Source organism: Enhydra lutris, unplaced genomic scaffold, assembly GCF_002288905.1.
Source record: "Enhydra lutris kenyoni isolate GAN:26980312 unplaced genomic scaffold, ASM228890v2 scaffoldscaffold59, whole genome shotgun sequence".
Lineage (NCBI taxonomy): Eukaryota > Metazoa > Chordata > Mammalia > Carnivora > Mustelidae > Enhydra > Enhydra lutris.
In genome coordinates, this window is record NW_019154143.1 from 7,143,588 (window position 1) to 7,158,342 (window position 14,755).

At 43.5% G+C, this 14,755-nt stretch overlaps 1 protein-coding gene across 4 annotated transcripts in view; it reads right to left on the reverse strand.

Moving 5' to 3' along the window:
- Nucleotides 1–14,755, reverse strand: part of LOC111158430 (solute carrier family 8 member A1) — a 330,022-nt gene that overhangs the window by 24,904 nt on the left and 290,363 nt on the right. For all 4 annotated transcript variants that reach the window (XM_022520439.1, XM_022520438.1, XM_022520442.1 and 1 more), the window contains one exon: nt 2,050–2,325. In XM_022520439.1, coding sequence (XP_022376147.1) covers nt 2,050–2,325 — 276 coding nt within the window. The remainder of the gene's footprint in view (nt 1–2,049; nt 2,326–14,755) is intronic.

Genomic DNA, 14,755 nt, shown 5'->3' on the forward strand with positions numbered 1-14,755 from the left:
ACTTTCCGGAGAGGTAGGTAGATTTTGAGTAACTCTGATGAGAGACCTAATTTTGCTTTCATTAGCATAATTTGCACATATTCTCCTCAAGGGTTAAACCCAGGGCCAGAAGAGTGTGCTAACCTGAGTACCATTTGATACAGTAATTTAAGCCTTAGGGAGAGTAGCCTCCAAAACATATTCCTATAGTAATCTGAGATAGAGTGATGGCTAACTGTTTTGTTTAGTTCCTTTTGGTGTATATGTTCTCTAAATAAAACAACTCACAATATGAATATTTTAAGGCTTTCCTCCTGCTTGTTAAATTTCTGGGTATTTTCAGAAAAAAAAAAAAAAAATCAAAATAAAGACCAAAACTGGACACTGCTAGAAACAGCTGGTGTTGAGAGATCAGCAGTCAACTGGAAGACTTCACATAGTTCTACTCGCTAAGGCAGTCGTACAAGGACCCCCTAGGTCCCCTGAGTCCTCCGTTAATTCACTGACACCAGAACCTTGTCAGGCCCCTTGAGGAGGACTCCCCCTTGGTGGATCAGTTGGATAACACCACGGGCAGTGGCTCACCACTCTACATCTGGACAGGTTCCTTCTGGTTACTCAAGGATCAAGTATCAGATCTACACTGGTCAGATCACCCTCAGCAATTCATAAATAATACCAAAAGCTGTTGTTTTAGTCAAACTCCTTCTACTTTTTAAATGCTTTACTAGATGCATAATTTATAGGTGTTTTCTCCAGTCCTTGTCACGACTCTGCAAGTTCAGTATGGTTATCCCTATTTTACAAGTAAAGAAAGGCTCAGAGACACTGACGTGATAAATATCTGAGTGCAGAAGAACAACTAGTGAATTCCAGCAAAGAGATAAATATGTGATTTAAAGTGCACTTGTTTTCAGCATCAAAACCAAAAGCCAGGGTTATCTGGATGTCTGTCAGGATGTCAACTAGAACTTTGGTGATAGTAGGCTCTAATGTGCACCAGAATCACCTGTGAGCTTAAAACACACAGGTCTGGGCCCTTCCTCTAGACCTTCTGACTCCAAAGGTTGATGGTGGGTTTTTAATTAATAAGTAACTTTAATAAGGTCACTAGGTACAATGATCATCTATAAAATTTAATTGTATTCCAGCAAATAAATAAAAAATGACACATAACATAGACCATCATAATAGCACCCAAAGTCCTCAAATACTTAGAAATAAATCTATCAAAAGATGTGATACAAAGCAGTCCTGACTACAAAACACTGACAGAAATGAAAATAAATCCTAAATAAACACAATTAAAACAACTATGTTTATGGATTGTTAAGATGTCATTTTTAAAACAAGTTCCCAGGTAATTCTGATGCTCACCGAAATTTGAAAATTACTGCTGTCAAGTTCATGTTTTGGAGGATGATTTCTTAGAAGTCTGGGCAAATACAATGAGCTACGGTTGTAGACTGGAAGAAGACTTCAGCTTATAAGGAATGCACGAAAAGACATCCACAAAGTGTGTACTTGGCCAGCTTGGTTTGGCTGGGATTACTTTTGCTCTGTCCTGATCAACTTCTACTTTTTTTTCTTTTCTTTCTTTCTTTTTTTTTTAATTTACATTAACTTTTGGGTCAGGAGAATATTGTATCAGGTCTTCAGTACGTATTTATCTCCGTTACCCAACCAACACAGTTTCATGGAAATTACCCAATGTTAGTAAATATATAAAAGACAAATCTTGTGCTTGAGGATGACTCATAATGTTGTGTTTTTGAAAGTGCTCACTGTAACGGGAAGCAGATCTATCGATCTAGCCGTCAAACCAGTCTGTGCTCTCTAGGCAGTCCCTCTGGGAATGCTTTCCTGTCATCATGATGATACTGACCAGCCTTCTAACCTTGAAAACTGCCATGACAGTCTTCTGGCGGTGACAGTATTTATACCTCTGGGCTCTTGCCTTTCATAGGCCTGTTTGTTATCACAGTCCTTGAAACTGTGAGAAAGAAAAGGTCAAGGAGGTGAATGGGCTGCCACATCTGGGGGAAATCATATACGAAACATATTCTCTACCTGGTACTGAAGTGCCAAGCGCGACGAACACCACTGCAGTCACAGAATCTTTCAGGCCAATGGTGCATCCGAAGTGGGAAGCCAGGTCTCCGATGAACGCCGTCAGGAGGCCGATCATGAGGATGGAGACAATGAAACAGGCCCAGCCGTTCCAGTATTCTGTAGGGGGCACGAAGGCGAAGAGGACCTTCCAGAACACGGTCAGAAAATGCATCACGTAATCGAAACAGGAAGGCAGCTTCTCCTCCCCACATTCGTCGTCGTCGTCGTCTTCCCCTAGAGGGAGGAGAAGCACATATCATCGCAATCCGGGCTCAGTGGTGTCTTCCTTTCTCCAACTCCCTCCTTCCTAGACCTTGTCATCCCTCCCCTCTGAGTAAGCAGGAGGTCGAGGTGATTGAAGCTTAGGGTTCAATCATAAGCTCAGTCAATCATAATTAACCAATTAATTATTAAGCTACTGACGTACCCCATCACTGTGGCTGATGGGTCAATGGCAGAAATTTAAGCCCCCACCCAGTTCTGGTTATTATGCAATCAACACATCCTTTCTACAGTCCTATCCCCTCCAGTGAAAGTTGTCATTTCAGGGACATGTACAGGATTTCTTCCAAAAGACTGGGAAGCCCTGTGCCAGGGTCAGAAAGAAACCTCTTTTGATAAAAGAGAATGATGACAGAGTTCTCCTAACCAAGGTTGTTCCAGCTTGGAGCCAGGCTCTGCGAATTCATGGTTAAATACTCAGCTACAGGACAGTGCTCGACAGGCCCTCAGTCATAGCCCTGGGCCCCACATATGTCTTCAGCTTCTTCTCTTGCAATTACTTCAAACTCAAACCTCATCCTAGCCAACGGAATTATCTGCACTTTTTTCAAACTATAAGTACTCTCTCCTACTTTTGTCTTTTAGAACCAAATGTGTTTGGCATGTCCTAATCCCTCCACCCTTCCCCCCCTCCACTTATCCTTTAAAACTCACTTCCTTTGTGAAACCTCGGACAGCCCCTTTGTCCTCCCACCAGAGCTGGAAATTCCTCCTCAGAGCTTCCCTAGCCTTCTGACACTTGGGACGCTAGATCAGTGTTCTCAGACTATGGTCCCGGGACCAGAAGTATCAGCCTCAACAGGGAACTTGTTGGAAAAGCAAATTCCTGGCTACACTTAATCAGAAACTGGAGGACTGGGGTTAGAGTAGAGGGGAAGTGGCATAGGTGATTCTTGAGAACGAACCTCTCTCTAGACTAGTCACCCAAACCCTTTCCTCCCCAGTTAACTGTGAGCCCAGCAAGGGCAGGAATTCGTTCATTTTTGTGTCCCTAGTGTTTGGTCCCATCTCCAACATGTGGGATAAGCTGGCTAAGGGCTTATTAAATGAATTAATGCATGCACGAACCTCCGCTGACTTTATAGGACTGCTTAATTACATAATATACATACATGTACACACAATCCAGTTCTGCCAATACATCATATAATCAGTGCATAAAGAAATGCACCAAGCTTACTACTTAAAGGAACCAGGAAATCAATAGCAACATTCTAAAACAGAGACTTCATTTATAATGGGATATAATCTCCACTCACATTATTTTAAAATTGGGGTACTGAATGTCAGCTCTTCTTGAAGTGGTGGCAAACATAAATGCACGTGTTTTGTGCCATTTTGGAAAGAATCCCTCGAGGACTTTTTTTTTTTTTTTTTAAATTTATTTGACAGACGGAGATCCCAAGTAGGCAGAGAGGCAGGCAGAGAGAGAGGGGGAAGCAGGCTCCCCACTGAGTAGAGAGCCCGATGCGGGGCTCGATCCCAGGACCCTGGGATCATGACCTGAGCCCAAGGCAGGGGCTTAACCCACTGAGCCACCCAGGCGTCCCCAGCCCTCGAGGACTTTGTTCACCTCCCCCCTCAGCCCCAAACCTTGTCAACAGGGATCTACTTTCCTTTGTCCAGCTGAGGCCGCTGGCAGCAGGTGAGGCTGTCAGACTTTCCAGCTGACTGTGTGACCTGAGATTACCAGCAAGGAGCAAATACGTGAGTTCTCTGTGAGGCACTCAGTGGTGAGGCCATCTGGTACACATCATTACTGGGAAAACCCTTAAGGCAGAGGACCTTTGAGGAAACCGTGCCTCTCGCAAAACACGAAAAGAGGAATGTCTCCATTTGTCACTGGTCATGTCACAGGAAGAGAGACGAGGCCATGGCTCGCTCTTCCGTGAGCACGTGGTCAGAATCATTATGCAAACAAACTCTGGGGATCTGTGGAGAAAACAGTTTCCCCTTTCAGGTTTTGGACCATCTCCAGCGAAGTGTTGGGAGGAAGCCCCCAGCAGATGAACAGAATCACCTTTGGAGACTCGGGAAGGAAGGAACTCAAGTCAGGCCAGCTAGTAGGAAAGTGTATCACTCACTAGAGTAAGAAAGCATTGTTGACCACGTTAAAGTGACTGATGGCGGCCCTGAGACAGAGGTGGCTCTAATGCCTAGGTGATCTATGAAGGCAAATCACAACCGAAGCCATGTGAATTTCAGTCAATACACTTGTATCTGAGAAAACAGTTTTAGAGCAACCAATCCCAAGAGCCACAGGCTTTACCAAGTAAGGCAACCACTTAAGCTACAGCCAATCAAATAATTTCCTTGCTTTACTTCAGCCTCTGCTCCGCAAAAGCCTTTCCCCTCCCTCCGGTTGGCAGTGTCCCTAAACCATGGAGGCTGGACTCTGCCTGATTTGAATATATATTTGCTCAAATAAACCCTTAAAATTTTAATGTGCCTCCACTTCCCTTTTAATCACTGCTTCCTATAGTGTCACGCTATATGGTTACATATTTCTAATATCTTGCCTGAAAGCAAAAGATGATTTTAGATAAAAGCACATGTTATGGGCTGAATTATCTCCGCATCCCAAAGAGGGAAGAGTTGCTCACATCCTACAAAAATTCAAGGAAAGCACTAGACTTTATGGCTATATTCACTTTGTATATGATCCTTATAAGTTCCTATATTCTATATTTTTGGACATTTTGTAACTTCATAGGGTATATGATTAAAACAATTTGGGAAACACTGAATTTTAATCATTTATGGAAACAGATCATTCTGCCTCTAATTCTACAAAATTACTTAATTTGGGCTGTCTGAGACTCATAGTATGAAGATGAGCCAGAAAGCAAATAGTGAAGCTTCTCAGAAGAAATGACACTTATAAATCGAGAGTAGACATTATATTTGTCTTCAAGATGGAAATAATAACACCTTTCCCATGAGAGATGCACAAGGGAATAATTAGATCATCTCTTCCAAGTGAGGGTAGTTCAAGATAATGATGAGCATGGTAGTTAGTGTTATTGTCTTCCACTTAGTATTCTACTGTGTTTCCTTGTTATTACTTAATTGGTTAGTCAACATGCTGGGTCCTGAGGTTACAGTCTAGGCTTTTAGAAACAAAATTGAATCTTACCCTCTGGAATTATCTTCATGATCTATATGTGTGCAATGCAAAATAAGTGTGTGTGTGCACGTGTGCGCACGTGCGCATACACGCACACGCACACGCACTCACAGAAAGGGGCAGAGAGAGAAATTTCCTTCGGTAGGTTTCCAGCATCACAAGTTATCTGAAATATTGTAGCACTTATGTCTGGAATGGGAGGTCCATCTGTTTTTTTATTACATTTGAAAGTAGAAATGGCTTCCTATCTTCTTCCCTGGGATCACACTGTTCTTCATAAATTTTAATCTCCAACTCAGATGCCCTTTAAATATTAAAAATGACTGCAGAGTGCCATGTACGATGCACAATTACCTTGTCTTAGAGAGGGAAAAAGAAATAGGATGTCCATCCACCACCATCAGGGCTATACTTAAAAGTTTGGTCCTTGCAAAGAACAGTGGAAAATTAAAAATGAAACACCTGGAGCATCTTTTATGTGATGGCAAAGAGAGTAATCTGCCAGTATGTGCGCCCTCTCAGGCTTACTAGAGGCCACGTAATACTTTCAAGTCCCTCCTCTGCATTAGTAAAGGAGCAGGCAGTATGGGGTGGGGGGCAGTTTCCTTTTATAGGATCCTAAGCGAAGGATCTTCTTATCGCAGAATCCTTCTTTTCAGCTTTATGGATTCCCCTAATGGAAAGATAACAAGCTGCATTCGATTAATCCTTCCCATGGCCCTTCAAATGGTTTCCTTGAGACAGGTTGGACTTCCTAAATATAACTACAAAAGTAGCCAAATCATTAAAATCACCAACAGAAGAGAACGCATCACTTCAACTGCTGACCTAACAGAACTTGGGTGGACCCCACCCTGGAGCATGAGAACAAAAGCAGCAGCCGCACAACTGATCATGAAAGGGAACTCCAGGGCTGGACACCTGCAGGTAACTGAGCATCTAATGTAGACCAGGTGTTGGTGTGTGTCCCTGCAGAGGTGCTCAGGGTTTCCCTTCAGGGAGCGCTTTGACAGTTGGAGAAAGAGGCCACTGGGGTGCAGTGGACACTTAGGTCAGAAGACTTACCACAATTTCTAGTTCTCAGAGCTTGTCTGGGAGTGGGACTTGAACTTCCTGAACCTCAGCTCCTCATCTGTCAACTGAGTTTCCTAACTCCCACATTAGAGAGCTGTTGTGAGGACCAGAAGAGGACATGCGAAAGTCTTTTGTAAAACTGTGAACCCCTTACAGACATCTGTGCCATAGTCCATCACTGTTACTTGTCAGAAGGCAGGCAGCAAATCAATGTGATCTGAGTATCCTGATTTCACAGAATCTATATTCTGTTTGAATGAGTCATCATCACCACTGCTTCCCCAAGCTGCTTGATTTTAAGAAAAGAAAAGGAGAAAGGAACGGAGGGAGGGAGCATGGCAGGGTGTTTCCTAAGCGATAGGCACTAAACTAAACTTTTTCACATACCTGATCTTATTTAATCCTTACAATAATGCTGCAAGGTAAGCATTATGAATCCCATTGTGCATTGGAAAAACCTAAAGTTCGGAGAGTTTATGTGACTTTGTAAAATAATCACAGAGTTGGTAAGTGGCTGAGTTGGGATTTGGCCTAACAGCCCAGGGAACATTTTGTTACACATGATGTCTCGTTGAAGCAAGTTGAGCATAACATCATTCACATCTTGATTCAAAGTTGCATTTGAGAATACTTTTAATGCCTAGTGCTATATAGATAAAATGTTGCCTTTTTTTAGGAATTTGAAAACACTGATGCACCATGTTTGTTTTGTAATTTATTTTCTAGATATGATACATTTTTGGTAGAGTCAGCCATATATGATCTTTCTCAAGACCTTGGGGACCAACTAAACACAGAAAAGAATAAACAAATGGAGGGCATCATGGTTGTGACCATTTTGCAATCTCTACTTGAGTAGAACAAGTTCTTATTTCCATTTCTAATTGTCAAAGGTCAACCATGTAGTTTTTGAATCAAACACCCTGGTTTATATCTAGCTCTTCATTCTAGAATTTGGGAAACCGGACTACATTGGGGAAGACAGTTTGGGGAATAGCATGCTGCTATGAACCTGAGGAAGGGTCTGGCTTTCAATTATTTTTAGGTATTTACCTATAATTAGTCCATTTTTTATTTTGTAAGAGTATCCTCCAACTAAGGAAATAATGAGAACGATCAGATGCTTTCCAGGAGTATGACAGATGGATATAGAATGACATCTGTCGGTCACACTGTCATTCATATGATCCGAGCCCAGCAAGTGTTACTCAACAGCCCCATGTAATGTATAAATCAGTTAACTGTGAAGCTAGATCACCACACTGGTTTTCTCCATTCAACACATATTGTTTTGGGCCTGAGTTCTTTATGAAATATTATTCCTTTTTTTTCCAAGTCGGGTTGATTTGATTTTGTGTCTCTTTAGTTTATGAGCACAAAGATTTGTTGCCTTCAAACAAATTAACAAGCTTACCTGATTGAATGGGCTTTCTCCTCCATAGCTATCACTTTTTTTTTTCAACCTGATACAAAGTAATTACAAGAAGATTTCTTCTCTTCAGTTGTAGATTTCCATTTCTCTTTGCTTTCAAAGCTTCTGACAGCATTGTAGATGTTTAAGATGAAAGAAACCTTAGCAATCTGCAAATTCACCCCTCCTCATTTTAAGAGGAAACATGACAAATTGTGATTTGATTGAATTTTTTGTTCTCTTGCTTTCTAGTGTCTCTCCCTCCCTCTCTTCCCCCATCTGATACATGAGGGCTTGAGTTAAACCCTGTCTTGCTCACTCAGGGATCTAAAAACTTTTCTCTCCACTTCCCCTTCTATGTGCTTCTATCTTATTTCTAGTGAGAAAACATTTATTCATCTCTTCCCACTCATAACAGTTTCTATTTGTCACTAAATCAGTAATGCAAAGATTCATCCCCAAACAAGAATTTACCTCTTGTTCTGGATTTTCCTAAAACCTAATGGTTGGGAAGTACTTACGTATATATTCTCTTATGAAAAGTAGACGGTATCAGCAATTTTTCCACCAGCCATATTGCAAGATAGTTTCTTATCAAGAGAGATCTCAAAACACAATTTACTCAGATTCCTAAATCTGTGCATTGTCAAAGCACAGAAGAAAAGAATGCAGGCATTTGCTTTTATCAAATGAAACATGTGGGTATTAGAGAATACTTGGACTTAAAGCTTTGGGAGGGTTTCAGAGCTTGATAAGGTCAACTCTCTGTGTAACATGCATTCCTTTAAAATCTGCCTACCAAATGGTCACCTGTGCCAAACCTCAGAGTCTTAGCTGTTATAGAGTTCACGATCTCACAACCCAAGTTTTAGTGGCTCTAACTGTTAGGTTCTGTTCATTTGCCCAGACCCCATAGGACCACAGGCCAATGGAAAAGGTCCAGTCTTGCCCTGTATGCCATTCCTCCAGGCAGTTGAAGCTGGCTACTCCCATATCAACCTCAATCCTTGCTCCACATTCCTTCATCAGGCTGGCCATGCTCCTCTGAGCGCTAAGTCATAGAATCATAGAATATGATGTGTGGCGCTGAGTGTAACTTTAAGAGACACCTAATTCACCTGCATCGGGGAAGGTCTTTTGCCTTTTGCATTCTGGACACTATTCCCTTTCATTAATGTACACATTGGGCTTTTGGTAGCCACCTCACAAACAGCCCTACCTATAACTTATACCTGTAAATCAACAACTCTTTCAATGCCATTTCTAGCTCCTGTCTTCCATTTCTTACACTAGTATAATTGACTTCTGGGGACACAATTTTCTTTTTTTAAGATTTATTTATTTATTTGTGGGGGGGGGCAGGAGGAACCGAGGGAGAGGGAGACAGAGTCTTAAGTAGACTCTGCACAGAGCACCTAGCCTGATGTGGAGCTTGATCTCATGACTCTGAGATCACAACCTAAGCTGAAACCAAGAACCGGATGCTTAACCAATTGTGCCACCCAGGTGCCCCGCAACCGTACAATGTTCAATTTGTGCTTATTCTCTTTAAGATAAGTGACTCCTTACTGTCTTTTCAGTACAGTAAAACCAGTATTAGAATACCAGTAATTGATATCATGCCAGCTCTTTCTAAGAACTTTCCTTCTTAAAGCTTTCTTTGAAATGTATTTGGAATGTGGAGAAGTCCCTGAGAAGCTAGTTGTCCTTGGGGAGGGTGTGAGGCTCACTGTTGGTCTCTAGTCTTACTGCTCTAGTCCCTGCAGGTGGAGGCCTGCGAGCAAGCCTGGGGGTATGCTGAGAGGTCCTTCTTCACCAGCTAGTGGGGATGTGAATTGGTGTGGACACTCAGAGTCTAGAATACAGTGTGCCTGTATGCCCGCATCTAAGTGTATGTAGTTTACTCCTGGATACTTGACTGGTCTCTAGTTCTATGTCCCTAGATAAATAAATGCATTGGATAGCAACACCACTGTGCATGAAATGTGAGTTCAAGATTGCTGTAGATTTGTAACTTGGACTGCTGGCCTGCTCTGGTATGAAAGGACACCTACATAGACCTTGTTAATCATCCCCATCCCCCAGTTCCAAGCCAGTGACAGGTATGGGCTATTCTGCTCTATAGGATCAGTGCTGGTTTCAGTCCATACTTGGGGGACTAGGGGCCTGTGATACACAACAGTGCTGGAAGGGACACAAGAAGGCAATTCACTCTCTGTGAATAACATCCCACCTTGTCTGAAACAGATGAACGCCTGGATGAATGAACAGAATCCCCACCAGCTCAGGCCATTACGGACCTTGTTAGGATGGTTGACCCAAGAAATATCTAATGTGTCAGAAATATTTCTCAGCAAATGTGGCCAGTGTCAAAATTGAAAAAAAACCCATGAAGGAGTTCCAGTTCTATGTAGTTTGATTCTAGCAAAATGAATCAGTTTAAAGCTGAAAACCAACAGTGTAGCTTGCCTCTTTCTCTGCTTAAAGAGTTCCTCTATGTGAACGGAGTGTTCCTAAATGATCCTAGGTTCACGTAACTAGGATTTCATGTGGTTTTGCCCCAAGCTTTGTTTTTGTAAAATATCTCCACATCAGGTTAAATACCTTGAAATTCAGTGTACTCTTACTCATTATTGGTTGTAGGATTAACAAGAATTCCAGGCTCCTGCAATAGGGAAGCAGGCTCCCTACAGACGTGAGCACCTAAGAAATAAACTTTCGACAAGAACTGACACTCCGCAAGTCTAGATGCCTCCTGCTGGTTTTGATGGTTTAGTTACAGTGGGTGGTTTGTGAGCACACCAGGTTCTAAGATCGGCCCGAGGGCTCTGATAACACTTTGTAAATATCAGCAGCTGTGTCTGAATTAGCCTCCTAGAGTGTAGGCAGTGGAGCTTTGGAGGAACTGTTTGGGCAACAATAACCCTGTAATTTTCAACAAACAGCTCAATGTTATGTTCTAGGAAAACGTTGAAATTTACATAAGGTTAGATGTGTACCAAAACCTGCCCCACATGCAGAGCAGCATAGGGACCCGTCCAGATTCCCATAAGATGCTGCTGTGATTAAGCTAAGAGGTCAGGTTCCCTTCCTGAGTGCCTACCCTCATGCACGTGGGTAAATATATACATCCCACCTAATCTCCATCCTCCTAACAACCTGCTCAAGTAGGTATTACTTTCTCCATTTTAAAAGTGAAACCAAGTCTTGGGACGCCTGGGTGGCTCGGTGGGTTGAGCCGCTGCCTTCGGCTCAGGTCATGATCCCAGCATCCTGGGATCGAGTCCCACATCGGGCTCCTTGCTCAGCAGGGAGCCTGCTTCTCCCTCTGCCTCTGCCTGCCACTCTATCTGCTTGTGCTCACTCTCGCGCGCTCTCTCTCTCTCTCTCTCTCTCTCTGACAAATAAATAAATTAAAAAAAAAAAAAGTGAAACCAAGTCTTGAAGAGTTTAAGTGGTGTGCTTACAAGAGCTAAAACTCTTCCCACCACTTCGCTGAAATTACTTGACCCACTGTTGCCAGAGGAAAAAATTCTCTGTGGTTTGTCCAGCAGAAATCTGTTCTGATAAAAATCTAAGCTCATTTGGCATTGTTTTATGAAAAGTTTAATTAGAAAATAACTACCCCGCCCACCTTTTTTTTTTTTTTTTTTGAGAAAGAGAGAGAGACAGAAAACATGTGTGCAAGGGTGGGGGGTGGAGGGGCAAAGGAAGAGAGAGAATATCAAGCAGACCCCATGCTGAGCGTGGAGCCAAATTCGGGGCTCAATCTCTCAAACCTGAGATCATGAGCTGAGTCAGATGCTCAAGTGACTGTGCCACCCAGGTGCCCCCAATAATGATCCTTCTTAAAATAATCCTCTGCATGTATCATTTTTATAAAAGGTGTGTTTATTTTAGCAAGAGAGAGCATGCATAAGGGAGGGGCAGCAGGAGAGGGAGAGAGAGGATCTCCAGAAGATAGCCCCCTGATTGTGGAGCCCCATGTGGGGCTCAATCCCACAACTCTGAGATCATGACCCTGAGATCATGACCTAAGCCGAAATCAAGAGTCGGATGCCTAACCGACTGAGCCACCCAGGCGCCCCTGCATAGATCATGTGTAAAACACTGAATGCTCTTTCAGGGAATGAATGGATGGCTCTAGTTTCTGCTTTCCCAGGAGTCTGATTTTCCTTTCATCTTTGGCAAAATCCTCTATGGGTGGTTTATATTGGCCCCGTTGAGAAGTGGGATCCTTTTCATCCTGGTGGCTAACGTCTATCTCTCTGCAGAGCCTACAGAAGGAATCCAGCTTTTCAGCAGATGCTCCCCACCCCGAGTACCCCTGCTCCTTGCCTGCCTTCCTGGCCTCAGGATTTCTTGACAATACTTTGTTCTGACTGTGACGTTTGTGAGGCCAAGTGGCAATGTTAGTTGAGTCTTTAAGATTCTAATCGTGGCTTTGGTTTACACAATCCGGAGCGATTGCAGGGACACAGCACCCCTCATCTGCCCGCCTGGGTTCCCTTCTCTCTGTTGTGATTTCCGCCCCTAGTAAAGAGGCCAGCTGCTGACAACCAAGGGACCTCAGCGATTTCCATGTTCTTGGGCACTTCACAGACGCTTCATGTGCTTTGTCTCCTGGAAACTGAGGGGAGCCATTACTAACTCCTTAGTGCTGATGAAAAGATAAATGAGCTTTTTAAGAGAGGTTATGTGCTGATATGTAGTACAGTCTGTTTTGGACAGAGGATTAGCTTGTTCAGACAGAGCATCTCCGTTCCCTCATGGCTCATGTACGCTTTTCTTAGGGGGCAGGCTGGCTACTGCAGACGGTTGACCATCAAGTCCGTCTGCCAGTAGCTTTTGAATCTCTCATAAACAATAACCTCAAATGGAGCTGTTGGGATGGTTTTCTTCCATATAAATCATCATAAAACTGTCTCTTTCACTCTCATCATCTGTACATTTACGGCCTGTTTTTCTTAGCTGGTTAAAGCATGCAACAATGTTATTAAGTTTATAGGTCGGAAGTCTAACAATATTTGAAGCCACTGTTTTGTACCGCAAGCCTAGGCTGAACCCCTCACCTGGACCGGTATCTGCCATAAATCTTTAAAGGGAGTGGAGTGGTTGGAAGAATGGCTTTATTTGTACCGTTTATTTTTCTCAGTGAATATTTAGTAATAATTTATGTGTCGGGCACAGTTCTAGGTATTGGAATTGCAGACAGATAACACTCCATAGGACTTCCATTCTGTTCAGGAGAGAGAGACAGCAATCCAGTAAAACAAATGAACAAATGAACAAGCACGATGATTTCAGATGCTGCTATGGGCTATGAAGACAGTGAAGTTAAGTAGCGTGCTCGTGCATGGGAGGTTGAAAAACTCTTCTGAAGAGGTGACTTGTGAGCTGAGACCTTAATGGTGAGAACATCCACACAGAGGGAAAGCCTGCCTTGAGTTGGGGCTGGGTAGGGATGGGCAGCTTGTGCAAAGGCCCTGAGGCAAGAGCATAATGTGAAGAATAAGAATAAGCCTATGGTTTACAGGCATTAAACTCCGGGAGGCACACCTGTGACAAGATGGAAGGAGGATTGAGCTTGGAATCAGAACATGTAGGTTGGGGTCTGAATCCCAGTTTCTGTTTCCCCATGTTGTAAATGGGTTCATGAATGCCTACTGCACAGGGTGGCCGTGAGGCTTGTGTGATCAGGAACCTGTCCACCAAGGGTGAGACCATTCACTCATCAGTGCTGCTAAGTCATTGGCTCAGGAAAGTTTTGGTCTTTGCTCAGAGGTCCTTAGGTGAGATCAGGGGACAGGCATGGATGGAATACGTGCTAAGGTGTTGGTTCTACAAATGCTAACTGGAAAAGAAAAATGAGAGCGATGCCTTAAAGTCTGGCAAGAACCCAGGATTCTAAAACAGGTCCTGTGTGGCCTTGGAACAGACACTTTCCCTCTCTGGTTCTCAGTTTCTTTATCAAAATAAGGGGAAGCTGGAATAGCTGATCACTGAACTCTTGCTTTGCTCTGCGCTGGATTCTGGTCTAAGATGCTCTAACAGGACATAAGACACAACCCCTAGTCAGACGTGTTTAGGCAACCGCAAGGCAGGGGAGACGAATGGGATCGGGGGTCAGGAGGGTCTTGTCAACGCCTGTTGGTTCAGATAAGTGCCTCTTGGTTGCAGGAATCAGAATGACAAGGTCTTTATCAAGAGAGCAGACTGTGAACAGCAAGAATTAATGCTGCAAATCACTCTGAAGGAGGCTCCCCTCTGCCTTCGGGGTGGTGTGTGCAGTGGGGGGTGGCTGTGTTTTCTCCTCCTTCCACCTCTTTGGTTTAGGCTAAAATGTTTCCGCCACTGAAAACAGCATACAAAGGGATCCCCGGGGACAGAAATCACCCCCTCCCCATGCCTCCAGCACTGATTTGTAAGCAGCCACAGACACTGTGTTCAGGGAGCAGCAGCAATGCCAGCAGAAGGGCTACTGCATCCGGTGGGGCTCATTGTTTGCAGAGCTGAGCAGCTGCCTCTCCTCACAAAAGCCGCATCCCAGACGTGACTCCAGGCTTACAAAGAAGAGCGGCTGAATCATCCTGGAGCCCTTCAGCACTGTGTTTTCCTCAAGATTTTGTAATAAGCAATTTAAGAGGAAAACAGCTCAACAAGCCAATAATCTTTTCAGAAATATCAGCTAAAGCCTATCCAAGGGCCAGAAGAGGATTGTTGGGTTCCTCCGGCCTCTCGTACTCCCACCTCCCCATGTCGCGGGCTGC